At 34.8% G+C, this 16,070-nt stretch overlaps 1 protein-coding gene across 1 annotated transcript in view; it reads right to left on the bottom strand.

The window, feature by feature from the left end:
• Window positions 1-633: 633 nt before the first annotated feature.
• The window catches only part of LOC145693559 (26S proteasome non-ATPase regulatory subunit 1-like), a 756,631-nt gene continuing 741,194 nt past the window's right edge, over window positions 634-16,070 (bottom strand). The window contains exons 7-10 of the mRNA XM_081769649.1: window positions 13,817-13,984; window positions 8,787-9,005; window positions 4,130-4,256; window positions 634-907 (exon numbers count right to left, since the gene is read on the bottom strand). Of these exons, the coding sequence (XP_081625775.1) occupies window positions 837-907; window positions 4,130-4,256; window positions 8,787-9,005; window positions 13,817-13,984 (585 nt within the window). The 3' untranslated portion in view covers window positions 634-836. The remainder of the gene's footprint in view (window positions 908-4,129; window positions 4,257-8,786; window positions 9,006-13,816; window positions 13,985-16,070) is intronic.

Genomic DNA, 16,070 nt, shown 5'->3' with positions numbered 1-16,070 from the left:
AATGGACTATTGTGCTTTCGGACTCCTCAAGCGGCACCTATCCCATCGTCTAGTCTGCACCGCCCGAGGAAAGAGATGCGATACCTATGGTCCAGCTGCAACGCAGTCTCCTCAAATGCAAACTTCGATGCCGGGCAATAGCCAGTAGAGGTGGCCTGCAGATCGAACACAACCGGTGGTGGAAACACAGCACTTCCTAGGTAAATTGCACATTCAAATTTGGCTCAATATAAATGAATCGACCTCTGTAATACAATTAGGAATGATAATTTTCGGATATAAGGTTTAATTTTATTTAAGCAGAATAGTGTTGTTTGTCAGAGATATACGTAGTTGTTTATAATCGCATTGTTTTTTAAGAAACTTATGGGATCAGCAACTTCAAACTTGTAACGTGTCTCTGTATAATTATGGTTATCATGTTTTAAATTTCACGGTACACTATATGTCATGGAATTTACAAGAGTTGAAATGAAAGGTATCTTCTAAATTTGGCCTTACCATGTGTTTTATCTATTTTCATAGGCAATGACATGAAGTATCACATGCGCTTTATATAATAATGGGTAAAAAAAGTATACCTGTTATAAATAGGTTATAGCAGTTTAATTTATTTGCAAATAATACACCTAGTTGTTAATTATTGAACTTGAAAATCAATTTATTAACTAAAACAAATCCTTACATCACATATTTTCTTTCACATATTTTCAACAATATGCACTCAAAACAAATACGTATGATTACGTTTTAAAATCATATTCGAACTCGAAAACAACAAAGTTTTAAATTAGTAAGTTAAATACTTTTTTTTCTTCATTTGCAGGAAAATACTCTTAATCTTCAGTGTATTCAAATGGTTCTGGAGGCTCAGGTTCATCATCCTCTTGAGTTTTAGGACCGAGAGCTGCAAAGGAAAGTTTTCCATATTAATAGGAAGTTAATCTATATATACATTAAGAAAAACTGAGAATAAAGAATTTAATATTATATATTAATATTAATTTAAGTTACAATTTAATCATTAATTTAACTTACAATACCACCTCTATTGAAAGTTAATAAAAATCTAGTGAAACCATTACTTCACTATTGACAAACTCCCTCTCTCAAAGAATCACTTTTCAGAGGTGAATAGTTCTATATAGAATTGAATTTTTGTTTTTCATGTATACCTGAAACACTACTATTTAAGTAATGGCTACATTATACAGAATTAGTTAACTGGTTAGAATCTAGAAAGATCTACTATCAAAAGAATTGCTATTTCTGAGGCCAAAGTGTATTTTGGCTGTTTTCCAACTTGAATTGATTTCTTTTTCTATAATTTCACTACAAATGGCCATGATATCAACATTATCTGGAAATGTTTCCTGCTAAAATTATTAATTTTTTGTGTATTGTTTTCTACGATATTAGGTAATAAAATGAAAACGTCACATTTTCGACAACAATAATTGATATTATATATAGATGCATGCATGTGTGTGGCTGTATAACCAGTGTTCATGCACAATTAAACAGAAGTTAAAGAAGATACCCTACAATTTTTACATAGAGACTTTCAGTTGAACAGGTACAATAATTTAAGCCTTCAATTTTCAAAAACTTTAAGACTATCTAATTTCCTTCCTCTCGCAATAGTAACTTAGAGAAAAACTACACGTGCTCAGGATAAATATTGTCACAAAACTACACAAAGGACACTAACATAAGCTTCAATTATTATCCAGTCAATGTCACAATCTTGTTTTCGTCAAATTGTGATATTGGTATTTCAGATTCTAGCTTCCGATTTTATAACATCAAACAACTTATATTTCATATAAATAGGAATTCCCCCTCAAGGAGCGTTACTTCTTCCTTATTTTCCCCATAGCAGTAAAGCTAAACAACCTATGCAAAATCTTTTTCGAAAAATTCTCAATTTTATAAGTTTTCTTGTTCAAAGTTACATTAACCAAACTTAGAATTTAGGCAATACGTTTAATTCATAACAATAGTAATATTGAATACTACAAGACTGGAGAAGAAAATTGATAATATCGATATTCAAAAAAGGAAATAGGCGGAAGTGCAACAACTACAGAGTAGTGACCCTGATGCTGCAGACACGTCGAAAGAATGATAAAAGAGAAGGAAGGTGGATTTAAAAAAGAAGGAGCAGAGTGGACGTATTTTGCAGTGAGACAACTGATATGGAAATGCGAATATGGAAAGGTGATTCTAGTATGCATAGATTTAGAGAATGCGTATAACAGAATACGTAGAAGTGGAATGTGGAAAGCAATGACAAGGATGGTAAAAGCAGTATATGGAGACGAGAGCTGCGTGAGAATAAAGGAAGGAAAAGACTGACTGGTTTGAAGTAAGAACGGAACTGAGGCAAGGAAGTGTGGGAAAAGGAGAAAGGACGTGGCTATACTCGGATGACATTATGCTGATTCGAGAAAGCAGAGGAAGAAGTACGGTCAAGAGGGATAAGTGGAATAATAAACTGGAAGAATGAGACCTTAAGATAAGCAGGGGAAAAAAGCAAGGTAATGACGATAAGTAGGAAGAAGACGAGTTAGAAGCAAATATAGGAGGTTAAAAATTAAGAGTAGTAAGTGAGTATAACTATCTGAAAAGTATAACAGACAGAGAAGGAGAGAATGGGAGAAGAATACAGCAGACATAAGGGCTGTACGGCGTAAGAGACATGCGGAACGTAATGCAAGAAGGTCGTGTATATAAGTATGTATTGGGTTGGCAACTAAGTTCCCGCCGTTCTTTTTAAATTGGAAAAATCTGTATGATATTAAATACTTTTGGCACGAAGTTGCACATCATTCGAAAGAGAATATATTGTTCTACCTAAATATATGTTTCGTTGTTACTATGATACACTTTCTTGTTATTTACAGATCATTAACATGGAATGTTAAGTTGAGAATAATGAGTATTTTCGACACCACCTCCTTTTTGCCTTTAATCAAGGTTCTAAGGCCGCAGAAGCTGCTCGCAAAATTTGTGCTGTGTGTGGAGTGGGTGCTATAGCTGAAAGAAACGCACGTGATTGCTATGCAAAGTTCAAAAAAAGGATATTTTGAGCTCAAAGACGCACCTCGTTCTGGCTGTCCAGTTGAGTTCGATGAAGAGCGATTGAACCACCTTTTGCATGAAAATCCGCGTCAAACAACAAGGGAACTGGCAGAGACAATGGATTGCTCCCACACTACTGTAGAGAAGCATCTTCACTCGATTGGCAAAGTTCAGAAGTGTGGAGCATGGCTGCCTCACACTAAGTGTCACCAACAAAAATCAACGAGCCACAATCTCCGCTGGTTTGCTTGCTCGTCACTGTGCAACCCATGGACACAAGGAACGATTTCTTCAGCGAATCGTTACTGGCGATGAAAAATGGTGCCTCTACATGAATGTGAAGCAGCGTAAGGAATGGCGTAGCCCCGGTAAACAAGCGACTCCACGCGCGAAACAGGACGTTCATCCGCGTAAAACGATGTTGTGCGTATGGTCGGACTAGGAAGGAATTCTCCATTTCGAATTGCTTGAAAGGATTGCGTATGGTGGGACTTCGAAGGTATTGAAAAACTTGTTGAACGTTGTAAACAACAAAGGAGAATACATTCTTGATTAACTACTTGTATATGCTTATTGAAAAATAACCTTTTAACTAACATTATTCAAAACGGCGGGAACTTAGTTGCCAACCCAATATATACCAATCCTCACATACGAATCGGAGACCCGGACAATGACGGGAAAAGACCGCAGAATACAGCCAGAAGAAATGAAATTTCTGAGAGGAATAGAAGGAAAAAGGAAAAGAGGTAGACTAAGAAATGATAAAATAAGGGGGGGAGGTGATAATGTAAAGTGTAGAAGAACGAATTGGAAGGAGACAGTACGATGGTTCACTAAAGTGAAAAGAATGGAGATGCAAAGGATAATACGAAAAGAGTTAGAAACCAAAGAAAAGGGAAGAACACCGAACAAAAGGCTACGAAAGACATGGCTGCTGAAAGCGAAGGCACGCATAGGAGAAAGAGCGAGATGGTAGGTTGTGATCCAGACGGCAGCCGGAAAAGAGAAAGAAAAAGAAGAACACTGAATCAAATTAACTAACCTGCAACTGGTTCTACCAACTCCTCTTGGGCTCCTTGTTTCGTGTGTTGCATCATGATGATTCCGCCAATTGTGATGTCCTTTAAGGGCTTGTAATTACTCTCATCTGTTAGACGAATCACCTTCAGCTATAAAATAAAAGAAAACAATGGTTTTAGTGTACACGATTCAATGAAGATCACTACAGGTTCTACAAACAATTAAAATTACCTAAATTTGCTTACGTTCATTGCTGGTCTATAATACGCTAATTATCCTAACGCTATTAAATACTACAGAGAAGCATGTGCTTAACGAAATCCCATGAAGCCATACTTCATTTCTGATTCTGCTTAATATAAATTACAAGGGGGACTTGAACAATATTGTAAACTAGTCGGGCCAGATAGGTATTGTAGCTGCTGTCTTTGGCCACTTACATAGGGTCGATGTTCCTGATAAGTCATCTCCATAAAGCCTTGCCCAAGAAATCTTCCCCTATTAGGTTTTTCTTCCTGGCGTCATTCCTAATCACGTCTATTTCTTTCTTTCTTAACCTCCCTCTACTCTCTTCACATCCATTTCCATAGGAATCACTCTTCTGACAACATAGCTGTTTGTTTCTCTCATTAGATGGCCATACCACTGTAGTCATTTTTATTGGATCTTCTTAGATATCTCTACAATCTTGGTTGTTTCCCTTACTTTTTCATTCCTCACTGTCTCTTCTTGTTATCCCACACATCTAACGTAGCATTCTCATTTCAGTAACATTTAACCTCTTCATATGCTTTACTGGCCATGTTCCTGCCAGGGGCGAATCCAGGGAGGCGACCGCACCCCCAGAAGAGGAAACTCTTATTTTATAAATGTATATATATATATAAAACCCATCCCAAAGTTTGGAGCCCTTAAAAGTAGCAGTATGACAACCCACCGCCCCTTCCGCCAGAAGTCGGTCCTGGATCCGCCCCTGATTCCTGCTGGCATGGGTAAATCATTCCTGTCCTATATACTGTTTCGTAAACCACCCCTTAATTATTTTACCGTGATTCTGCGGTCTCACAGAGTGCCAAATACTTTTTTCTAATTTCGCCATCCTTTTTGCAGTCTGTAAGTTATTTTCACGTCCAAATCACCATGCTTGATAACATACGAACCTAAATATTTAAAATTCTTTACTTCATTCAATCTTTCTTCTTATAACCTTACTTCCTCATTTTCTTCTTTGTTAAACTTGAGATATTAGTTTTCTTTCTACTGTTTTTAAGCCTCTACCTTCCAAGACTTTCTTCAACTTTCTATTTTCCTCACAGCTTCTTCCTTGTTTGTATTACATAGCACAATATCATCGGCAAAAATCATACACCAGAGAGCTTCGTCTCTCGCATCTTCAGTTATAACATCCATGACAATGTTGAAGAGGTACGGCTTAAGGCTGAACCTTAGTGTAATCCATCCCGAACAGGCATTTGGCGTGCTAATCGCCCCACTACTCGTAGCTTTTGTATCCGTATCTTGGATTATTTTTATGTATTTCTCTGGCACTGCTTTTCTCTTCAGACATCTTCACACTTCCTGACATGGTACTTTATCGTAAGCCTTTCCCAAATCAATAGATGCAACAATCCCTTTTGTTTTTTCCGATGCTTTTCCATAGTTCGTCTTAGCATAAAAATTGCGTCCGTTCCTGGTATAGAAGCAAATTATTCTTCTATTGATGTTTCCTCCTTAATAAATTTTCATAAAATCTTTATCGTATGTGACATTAGTACACAGTCCATTTTGTTTAGTATTTTATATTTATTACATTTCCTTTGTTATAATTATTACGCTGCATTGAACTAGATACACTGACCATTATGTATACGATTTTATATACGTATTTCTAGGCATTACCGGCATCTATTGTCTTAAGCTTGTCACGTATGCAGGATGACGTCCTTCAGCGAGCACACTATCTGCGGAAAGGAGAAATCGGTCTGGGACCTATATGGAAGAGGTCCATCGAGGCATTCGCCTGGTGTGAATGAGGAAAACCTCACTCAGGATGGCTAGCCTGACAAAGCTGTTACACCTTTTCGACCGAGTGTCACCACCGGGAATCGAACCCGGGACTGTAGCCGACTTAAATAGAAAATTAAAGTAATAAATGTTTGGAAATATAATTCTCACTGAATACACAGAATGTCAACAGAAAAATACTATTAATTGCACACTGATTTCGCAAACTTAATAAACGAATAACTGAATGAAATAGTTTCTACAAGTTCGAGGATCACAACGGATAATAGGTGTTGGAAACAGAGGTTTCTTCCTACTTTATGTCTATCCGTTAAGGTTTGTCTACCTACTGTGTATTTACATATATTTTATAGAAGGTTCCTGCAACAATAAATGTCGACAAAAAAGGAAAATCAACCAGACATAATTGCACAATGTAGGCACAAAACAATTTATATTATTCAGGGTGAGAATATTCTTCTTTGAACAGGTTCAGCTTAATTCAACTATTAAACAGAATTTCATATGATAATTCACGGAACCATAAAGATTTTCTACAAACAACAGTTTCCATTACGAATACGTTTTATTGTTTTTAACAGTTTGTAAAAAAGATTGATCTTTTCATCTACATCTATTAACGAAGATCATACCAGAATTACTCATTTGGCTTACCGAGTCTTTAAGATCTTATAGAACTGTCAGTTGAACAATTAACAGATTTTTTACACATCTTTTCGATTTGCATATATTTAGTATTATATTAACATCTAAATTTTCCACTTCAGATGGACTGGAGTGAGGACGGTCAAAAGACGAAATTTCTACACTCCTTTCTTTGCTTTGTAGACATGGGTAACGGGTATCAAGTAAACTAAGTGAAATCTTTATTTTATGCCATAACTATAAAAGAACTCCAATGATTAGTGTGGAAAGAAATCGGGAAATCCACGGATACAATCATCACATCCTCACATGGAACAGGGCCAAACGTAAGATATGTCACATTGGAGGTGTTTTAGTACTACTTATACTACCCTTATAGTAATTACTATTTCTCCCCTATTTAAATGCAAAATCGAAACAGGTGTCAGCAAAGAATCTCTCAGTGAACAATGTTAACAACTTAGGAAAAACAAAAGTAAAATACAAGCGCTAAAAATTAGTATTCGCTGTCGTCGTGACACACACAGTAGTAATTTGTAGTTAACTTTTCTTTAACGTTTTATGATTCGACTATGTGCAGATGTGTGCTGACGTCATTTTATGTATCATACACACACGTTAAGAGTTAGTTTACTCGATCATTTATTTTTAGTACAAATTTTGTAGAAATTCTATAGAAAATGTCAACTATGTGATAAATACATAAGAAAACCTTCACAATTTGCGCCTCATATTAAAACTTAAAGGACAATACAGGGTATATTCTAGAAGTCCCGCAGCATAAACAAGATTACAGTATTTGTTCTGTGTTTTTCATTGAGTTCCACACGTATTTGTCAATTACAAACAGTTGAGCACACGGGGAACATAATCTGAGTCAATTACTTCGCACACGTTCTTGATCCTTTCGATTTTCTTCAAAAATCGTTTTACGATGATATGGAATTGTTGTTGTTCGAGATGGCGACGACTGAACACTCTGGCAATATCTGGTGTGAGTAATCTTAACACTCACAAAACCAAGGATGTTATAAAATAGAGGATCTGCCCATACGTATCTTCAACATATGAACTCAAGGAAGCCAGAAAACAACCGAGCATTGTCTGAGCTGGCACGTCTGATTGGCTACTCTCGTTTCCACCATGATAGTTGGCTCGAAATATTGCGATCTTAGTGGCGCGGAGTGGGCAGAGTAGGTGTGACAAAGCTGTGACGTATGGCTTCACGATTTTGTTGTATGGGCAGATCCTCTATTTTATAACATCCTTGCACAAAACAGTATTATTTCTACACGTTCGTTCTGCGATAACATCATTCACTACAACAAAAGAACTTTTTTTTTTTTTTTTTTAACATTTTGTTTATGATGCAGAAATACGTATTGTATCGTAATATGGGAAGTTGGGTAATTCAGTCAGTTTGCACTTGTTCACCCAAACCGATTCTTAAATTTCTTAGGTGACCAGAACCGGTTGTTAAAGTAGTCTTTCTACTTCTAGATCCAGTACTTACGAAAAAAAAAATCTCCAGTGCTATTTTAAGAATCAATATACAAAGTACGAATGCTGTATGACTTAATCCTAGTTACTGTTAAGTATACTAGTATCACTGGAATAAATTATACCAATATAAAAAAATACATAATAATATATATCATACAATGATCATATTAATACTGTCAACTTACTATACTAATCATAGAACCAAGTGTTAAATACTAATCACAGAACCAGTTATTGGAAACTATTGTTAAATATTACTCATACATTATAATGATTCGAATGCCACCATTAAGTACTGGGGATCCGAAATGTTAAATACAACAGAAGTCGAAGGAAACAATTAACTGTTAATTTCATAACACGAATACAGAAGTAATGAAATCATGAAGAAGAAATAGTAGCTTACTTACAAAAAAAAAAAAAAAAAAAAAAAAAAAAAAAAAAAAAAAAAAAAATTAAAACCTACTCCCAAAACATCCAAATGCCCTGTTATCTCTAAGACTTACTTGTTGCTTCATAACCCTCGCTGGGTTGCTCAGAATTTCGAAGTTAGGCTCATCCTTTTCTTCTTCTTTCTTCTTATCTGCTTTCTTATCTTTCTCGTCCTTCTCTTTTTCTTTCTCTTTTGATTCCTTCTCATCTTTATCCTTATCCTTATCTTTTGATTCTTTTTCTTTGTCCTTCTTTTCCTTATCTTTATCCTTACTTTCTTCCTTTGGTTCATCCTACGAAAAAAAAAATATCAAATGAAATTCGGAATTAGCTTAATATTGACAACCAAAATTTAAATTTAGTTATTAACTGTACTTACAAGCAATGATGTAATTCACCCGGTTCGGCCGAATTGGTTACGATTTTTCAAGTTTTCATAACCGTCTGTTAACATTGTCTAACTCTAAATCCAGTAGTTACGAAAATTAATTCTCTAGAGCCTTTCTGATTCAAGTGTGCCCTCGGAAAATATGTGACACACACTTGGGCCTCACCACCGCCGCCCTTTTAAGGAAGAAACCTTTCCTTTGCTTTGGAGAAAGAAGTGAATGGCTTCGGTTGTGTTGTCAATTTGTCATTCAGACGTTTGGTCTTGGCGAATGAAGATCGTAGGCTACTTAGAATAGCTGCTAACAAGATAGTGCACAGAGGAGCCCGTGAAATAATTCGGAATATTTTAAAGTAGCAACTCTGTCCGTATACAATTACTGAATAATCTCGGCCACAGCAACTTGTCTCGCTTTTGAGGGAGGTGCGGGAAAAGACATTAATAGCAGCGCAACCAGGGGCACACTTGAAATAAAGAGGCTCTAACACTATTTTTGAGAATGAATATACAAAATGCCAATGTAAACATGCTACATGACTTAATCCTAGTTACTATTACATAATCATACAGTAATGCTTAGACAATTTACAATACTGTGTGCCTACTATAGAAGCAGCTAAACGAATTGAATGACCACTGCCTATAGGCTGGGTTCGATTGACAATTTAATCTGGATAATGGCAATACTCTGAAAAGAACGCAGTTTCCAAAGTATTCCCTTTATACTCCGCTCTAATATCATATGAATATTAGAAGGGTCAGCAAATTAACAGTTACGAAACTCTCTGAATGATTTCCTTGGCTTTCTCAGTCTGAACATTTGTGTTAAATTATTTGTTGACATAATACAGGTTAATGTTGAAATGTGCTCGAAATTTGAATGATTCTTTATAGTTTATAGCAATCATCTATCCTTTACATGTTCTCCTGACAATAAATTTCAGAAAATTATCTTAATTTTGGCATAGGATTCAATAACGTCAGTTATTCACTATGTTAAAAAAAAAAAAAAAACTCTTATCGCTGCGATTAAAAGAAGAAAACAAAAGGAATGAAGGTCAGGAAATAATTACTTACAAAAATGGAAGTTAGAAAATAATTTCCAGTCAGACAATTCAATTAGTGGACGTTTTATTTGTTACTTACAAATTACAGCTCTTCTTTACTCACCCCACTTTTTATTTATTTATTTATTTTACAGTGCGGTCAAGTTTAGCCTCAATTTTATCTCCCCATAAACTTGCCCGAACGTGATTGCAATCGATGAAATTGGGGCTCCAAGGCAATGCTTTATTGGCCGCATTCTTTTGGCAAATAATGTAAGACAATGAACAATATCAAAAAGATAGAAAGTTAACCAGATAGCATCTACAAAACGCTATTATATGAACTAATAATTATTTTCCAGGTCTTTTTTATGGTGTACAAATTTGGGTGCTTAACAATTATGCTCTATAAGAAAATGTTTCTAAACGGTCTAAAATTAATAAGACAAAAGATAAACAAAAACTATGAAAATAATTTGAGAATAAAACGGTGGATGGGATGATTGAGGCTAGGACAAATGTAGAAATCTGAGCAAAGAAAGTAGAATAAAAAGTTAGTTTTTAGTCTTTAGGTAGAGTTACTAACGAAAGTATGAAATATAAACGATAAATAAAAAGCAACGTGAGAAATGATGAAATATCTTTAAGATGATTGTGGTGGTGGTGATGAAAAGCACACCACGTGTGTCACTGAATGAAGAGCTATAAAAGGGAGTTAAATGCTGAGTATTGCATTCTACGGAGCAGAAACATGGACACTACCAAAAGTAAACAAAAAATACTGTACTTAAGTTCTCTGACATTTGTACGTTGAGGAGAATGGAAAAACTTAGCTGATTGGAACGATAAACCATTAAAGGGCATCAGGAATAATAGGAGTGAAAGAACATATGTTAGGACATAGTTGGAGAAGTTGCACTTTAAGTAACGTTATAGAAGGTATGATGGAAAACAAACAAGCAGGACAGAGAAATGTAAAATTAATGGATACTATTAATGATATAATTCCTACATCAAGACGAGGTTTCCTAAGGATCACAGTATATATAAACTTCGTAGCAAGTGATCTACGAGTGATGGAAAAAAATTATAATTATACTGCTAGGAATACTATGATTAATTGTACTGGTAGAGGTAGAAACCCGATCCGCTAGTTCAAGTAGCTTCCCACTTATCTCACGATTTTGAGTAAATTTAGTTGATGTCTACAACTTTTTCATTCTAGTCGCCCCTCTCAATTTTTAATGTCAGAGACGTCCATGATATACAATATTGATTACTAGTGATGGTGACAATTTACGCTTTATTAAGTACTAGGACATTACGATAATCAATAACCTTACCGAATCATGAATAATATTCCTAATATCCTATAAGCTATAACATTCTACGTATGTGTTTGGAATACACTAAGAATACCCATTCCTACGGGTCATGCAGAGAATTTGTAAAATTTCGTATCTCCAGATGAATTACATTAGACATTTTTGGTGGCCCAAATACGCCAAACTGTTGATACTGACGGAAGCTGATAAACTAAAAATGTATATTATAGGAACAAAACAAAAAGGAAAATACTAAACCACTAATACGAAAATCGAATTCATGATTTAAATAGCCTAGTTGTAAATACTTTTTTCTGCGAGTAGTGATTTGTATATGTTTTGTATATGTATGTATGTATTAGTTGTTTACTATTTTCCTGTTTGCATTACCCTATGGTATTTACCTTCCTACAGTATTTACTTTACATAATCATTCCACTCCCGCTGACGTCAGCAGTTTGGCTGCTAAAAATATCTAAACCACTGAAGAACTTTCAAATGTAATCCACCTACAGAATTATCGAAAGTATGTAATTTTGCATTAAGAATAGACTAATGCTCTCATAAATACGTTTTTATATATATGGGATGTTATTTGACATATAAGTTTCTTCATTTAGGAATGAAAAAGGTGTGTCCAGCAATTTTTTGCTACAAGACTCAACTCTGTCTAGATTATATTGATATATATTGCCATGACGTTGCAATTACAATTAGCTCGTGCTCTCACATTATCAATTTACGAAAAAAAAGTTAGTCTGCTAATGTATTTGAAGATAAATCAAATTGGTTTGGAAGTCTCGGGTTCCAACTCCCCCCTTTTTCCTTGTAGCTACACACACAACTTGGAAACTTGTTCGGGCATATGCAGGTCCATATTCAGGTAAGTGCTATTCTGTGCTCGAGCACAGGGCGGAAGAATTTAGGGGCGGCAAAATTTTGGATTTTTTTTCGAAGATTCACAATAAAGTAATATTTAAAACTAGTAGTCCCGTGCAAGCGCGAGAAAATATGTTAATGTGTTTAATTCGTTCTAATTACAATAGTTACTAATTAGCTAGCTTATCTGATTATTTTTAAAAAATCATCCTCTCCCACCCTCACCCCAAGGGGAGGATGAATTTGAACACCATGAAAACTGATACTGTTGAACTCAACGACTTCGAAAACTATTAATTCAATACTAATATCTGTCGTTTTCGATTACTTTTAAAATCTCGCCCCCTCCTTGAGAGTGGAGTATGACCTTGAATCTGAATTGGATTAAAACTTTCATTATTCATCTCAGCGACTCCAAAATTATAATTCAACTCTTAGTATTGGTAGTTTTCGATTTTTTAAAAATGCTCCATGTTATTCTTATGGGGACTTTCCACCCCATATCTCAGCTGAAGTGTGACGTACGGACTTGGAAGAGCTCATTTAGATAATTTGTCTGAGAGCTTTGAGACATATTACAATTTCATGTTTCTATCTAATATGGTTCTCGAGTTGAAAACCGTTACAGACAGACTGCTTATTGTATTATTAAACCATTACTGACAGAGAATAATGTAAACAATTATTTTTCTTATCAGTTATCACCAATAATTATCTGTTTTTTAATTCCTTATTTTACTATTACAATGATATGAGTAAATATTTAAGAAATTCAATCATAAGACAAGTGAAATTATGAAATATAAAAATGATATAACGGTTGATTAAGAATCAATAGAATACATTTTGTCCGGACAGTAAATCAATCCGATATTGAGAGAATGGGTAGGTGGTTAAAGCTCGTTGTCTTGTAATCAAGGAATCCCGAGTTCGATTTCTGATGGGGGGACAAGTGGTTCGGAACCCAAATTAAGCTCTAGGTCCCGTCCTCAGTACATCATCATCATCCTATGGAAGGCAATGGCAAACTACCATGAGTTCACCTTGCCCAGGGACCTTCGGATCAAACATCTACCTTCGGGCAGAATACCACATCATAATCATCACTGACAGAATTAGGCCATTTAAAATTACACTGTAACTTTTGTAACTTGTAATACCTAAACTACTACTCAACAAGAGCTGGTATGTCTGCAAAATTACGACTTGTTTCCTTGTTTGAGACATAGGTTTGTACGGGGGTACGGCAAATTATTTAGAGCACAGGGGCGCACAATATATAAATACGGGCCTGGGCGTATGAGAATTATTTAGCTCTCTATACGGATCTTCCGTAGCAGCTTTTCTACAATAGGAATCTTACATACTAGAGAAAAAAGGCTACTGCATGTTTTTTTTTTTTAATCTATCTTTTATGAACTATTCACAAACAACTAACTATAATTAATTTAGATTTCACGTCTTACCACGTCCATCTTTTCCTCTCGTCGAACGTCTCGTCGCTTAGATCTGGCAGCAATACTAAGAACAGCAGTGGTCACCTTTTCTCGTTCTTCTCGCTTCTTCTCCTCCAAAGGCGCAGGGTAGGCGAACGTAGAGGGCTTGGCGTTGCTCTTGAATTCCAACTTCGGCATCTAAAACAAAGGGCAAAATAGCATTTACTAAATAAAAAAGTAACTAAAATTTACATACTTTATGAATATATCTTGCACGCAGATGATTATTGGTTCAGAAGTACGTAATAAGAAACGGAGTGTTTCAAAAAGTATGTTTTATACAACTTTAGTTAACTTTCATCGAAATATTCTTAGTACGACGTGCAATAAAATTAGTTTTTTTTTGTTTCTTTTTTAAAAAAATAGTCATTTTCATTTGAGAGTCGCTAAATAAGGTTACGAAAAGCGGGTGAAATACTGATTGCATTGCATGATGCAAGAACGAGAATATTGACAGAGCATTGGAAAATAATCAGAGGCCTTCTAAATGTAAACATAGGAAAGAAACAAATGTTAGTGGTACGATAAACCAAAGAGGAGTATTAGGAAAAAGAAATAATACTGAAGTTAGAAAGACGAACTGGTTATGACGTACTTTATCAAGAAAATTTTGTTCTAAAGAATTAGATGGAAGGTATGAAAGAAGAAGAAAATAAGAGGAAGAAAAGAAGAAAATTGTATTCTAAAGTATGTGATAGAAGACAAATATACTACAATTGCTGGATGTATGACAATAGATAACTACTTAAGCATTTTTTTTTTTTAAACAGACACTCCCCTCGATCTCTATTATGACTCGTACATTGCAAATTTTGATACATAGTGCACATTGCGAAGGAGGGGGAAAGACACCTCTAGTGTTTTACACTAACGAAAAATATTAGTAAAGACACATTATTAAAACAAAAAAAGTTCAAAGTTTAATCTGGAAATATATCAAAGAGGTTTTGTATGCATGTTTATAACTTTACAAGATACTTGAAGCTAATTTATTGCAGTTATCCTAGCTAGAAATAAAAACTCATTAGAAGTACATGCCCATTAGAAAAAAAAAATAATGATAAAGAAAGGATATATTCATCATTTTCTCATGAGTAAGTTAATCTTACAGCTTTGTTAAAAAAAAGTAGCGATAATGGCTGCTATTAAAATCACTGGTTCTTTATGGTGGTCATGCAGATCTAAAATGAATACGTAAAAAGTCGCTGTATGTAGCAAAGAGTAGGTTTCAAAGGCAAGCAAACGATCTTTTTTGGCTGGGTGAATATATATTTCTTCATTACGAAGAAATATAAACAAACTTAATGGCTAATTTTACACGTTAAAACTGACACTTATAAAAAGGAGGCAAGAGGAGGGAGAACATTTTAAAACATGAAAATGATGCAGTTAAAAACAGATCTTGAGATTGATTTACCAGCTTGTTGGTTATAAAATGGAAATAAAAGTTTTTGTTACTTCTGCTCCTATCTTGAGCTTTACATTGTACGAAAAAATCTAACATAGACATAACTAACGAAACTATTAATGAGTAACATATATTGTCCTCCCGAGATCTTTTATTGTGGGGTGTTCTGTAGACAAAATTAAAATAAGGACGCTACAAAACTCAGGTTTGAGATAAGTAAGGTTTAATTAGGAACAATCTGTGGAGAAATGACCACATATAAATTGCACTAGAAATAAGTAAACTTTACGAGACTTAATTTTAAAAGAATACCAATACGATATGAAAAATCTGGTAGTTCGACTAATAAAGACACAAACGCCGACCTTCTAATTGCTGGACAAATGTTATACCACTTAGTTACCTTTCGGTCTCTCTCCTCACCAAACCATAAAAATTACTTTTTTTAAAAAAAAACAACATTCATCAACTTCAACACAAGCGTCAAACACAGAATAAAAAAGTGCTACGAAGTAGAAAATAAAAGCTTAAAAAGTAAAAATAATAAAAGCTTAAAAAGTAGAAAATAAAGCTTAAAAAGTAGAAAATAGTAAATGCTTAAGTAGAAAATAAAAGCTTACAAAGCAGAAAACAACAAAATCTTTAAAAGCAGAAAATGAGGAAAGCTCTTCTTCTTCTTCTACTACTACTACTACTACTACTACTAATAATAATAATAATAATAATAATAATAACTAGGAGTGCAATGGATGTACCCGATTGCAATGAAATGAGCTGAGCGAGCTTAAACTACGTAATCATTCCTCGCCATTATGC

The sequence above is a fragment of the Thermobia domestica genome, chromosome 8 (genome assembly GCF_964235325.1).
Source record: "Thermobia domestica chromosome 8, izTheDome1.hap1.1, whole genome shotgun sequence".
Lineage (NCBI taxonomy): Eukaryota > Metazoa > Arthropoda > Insecta > Zygentoma > Lepismatidae > Thermobia > Thermobia domestica.
This window is presented reverse-complemented; position numbering and strand designations above follow the sequence as displayed.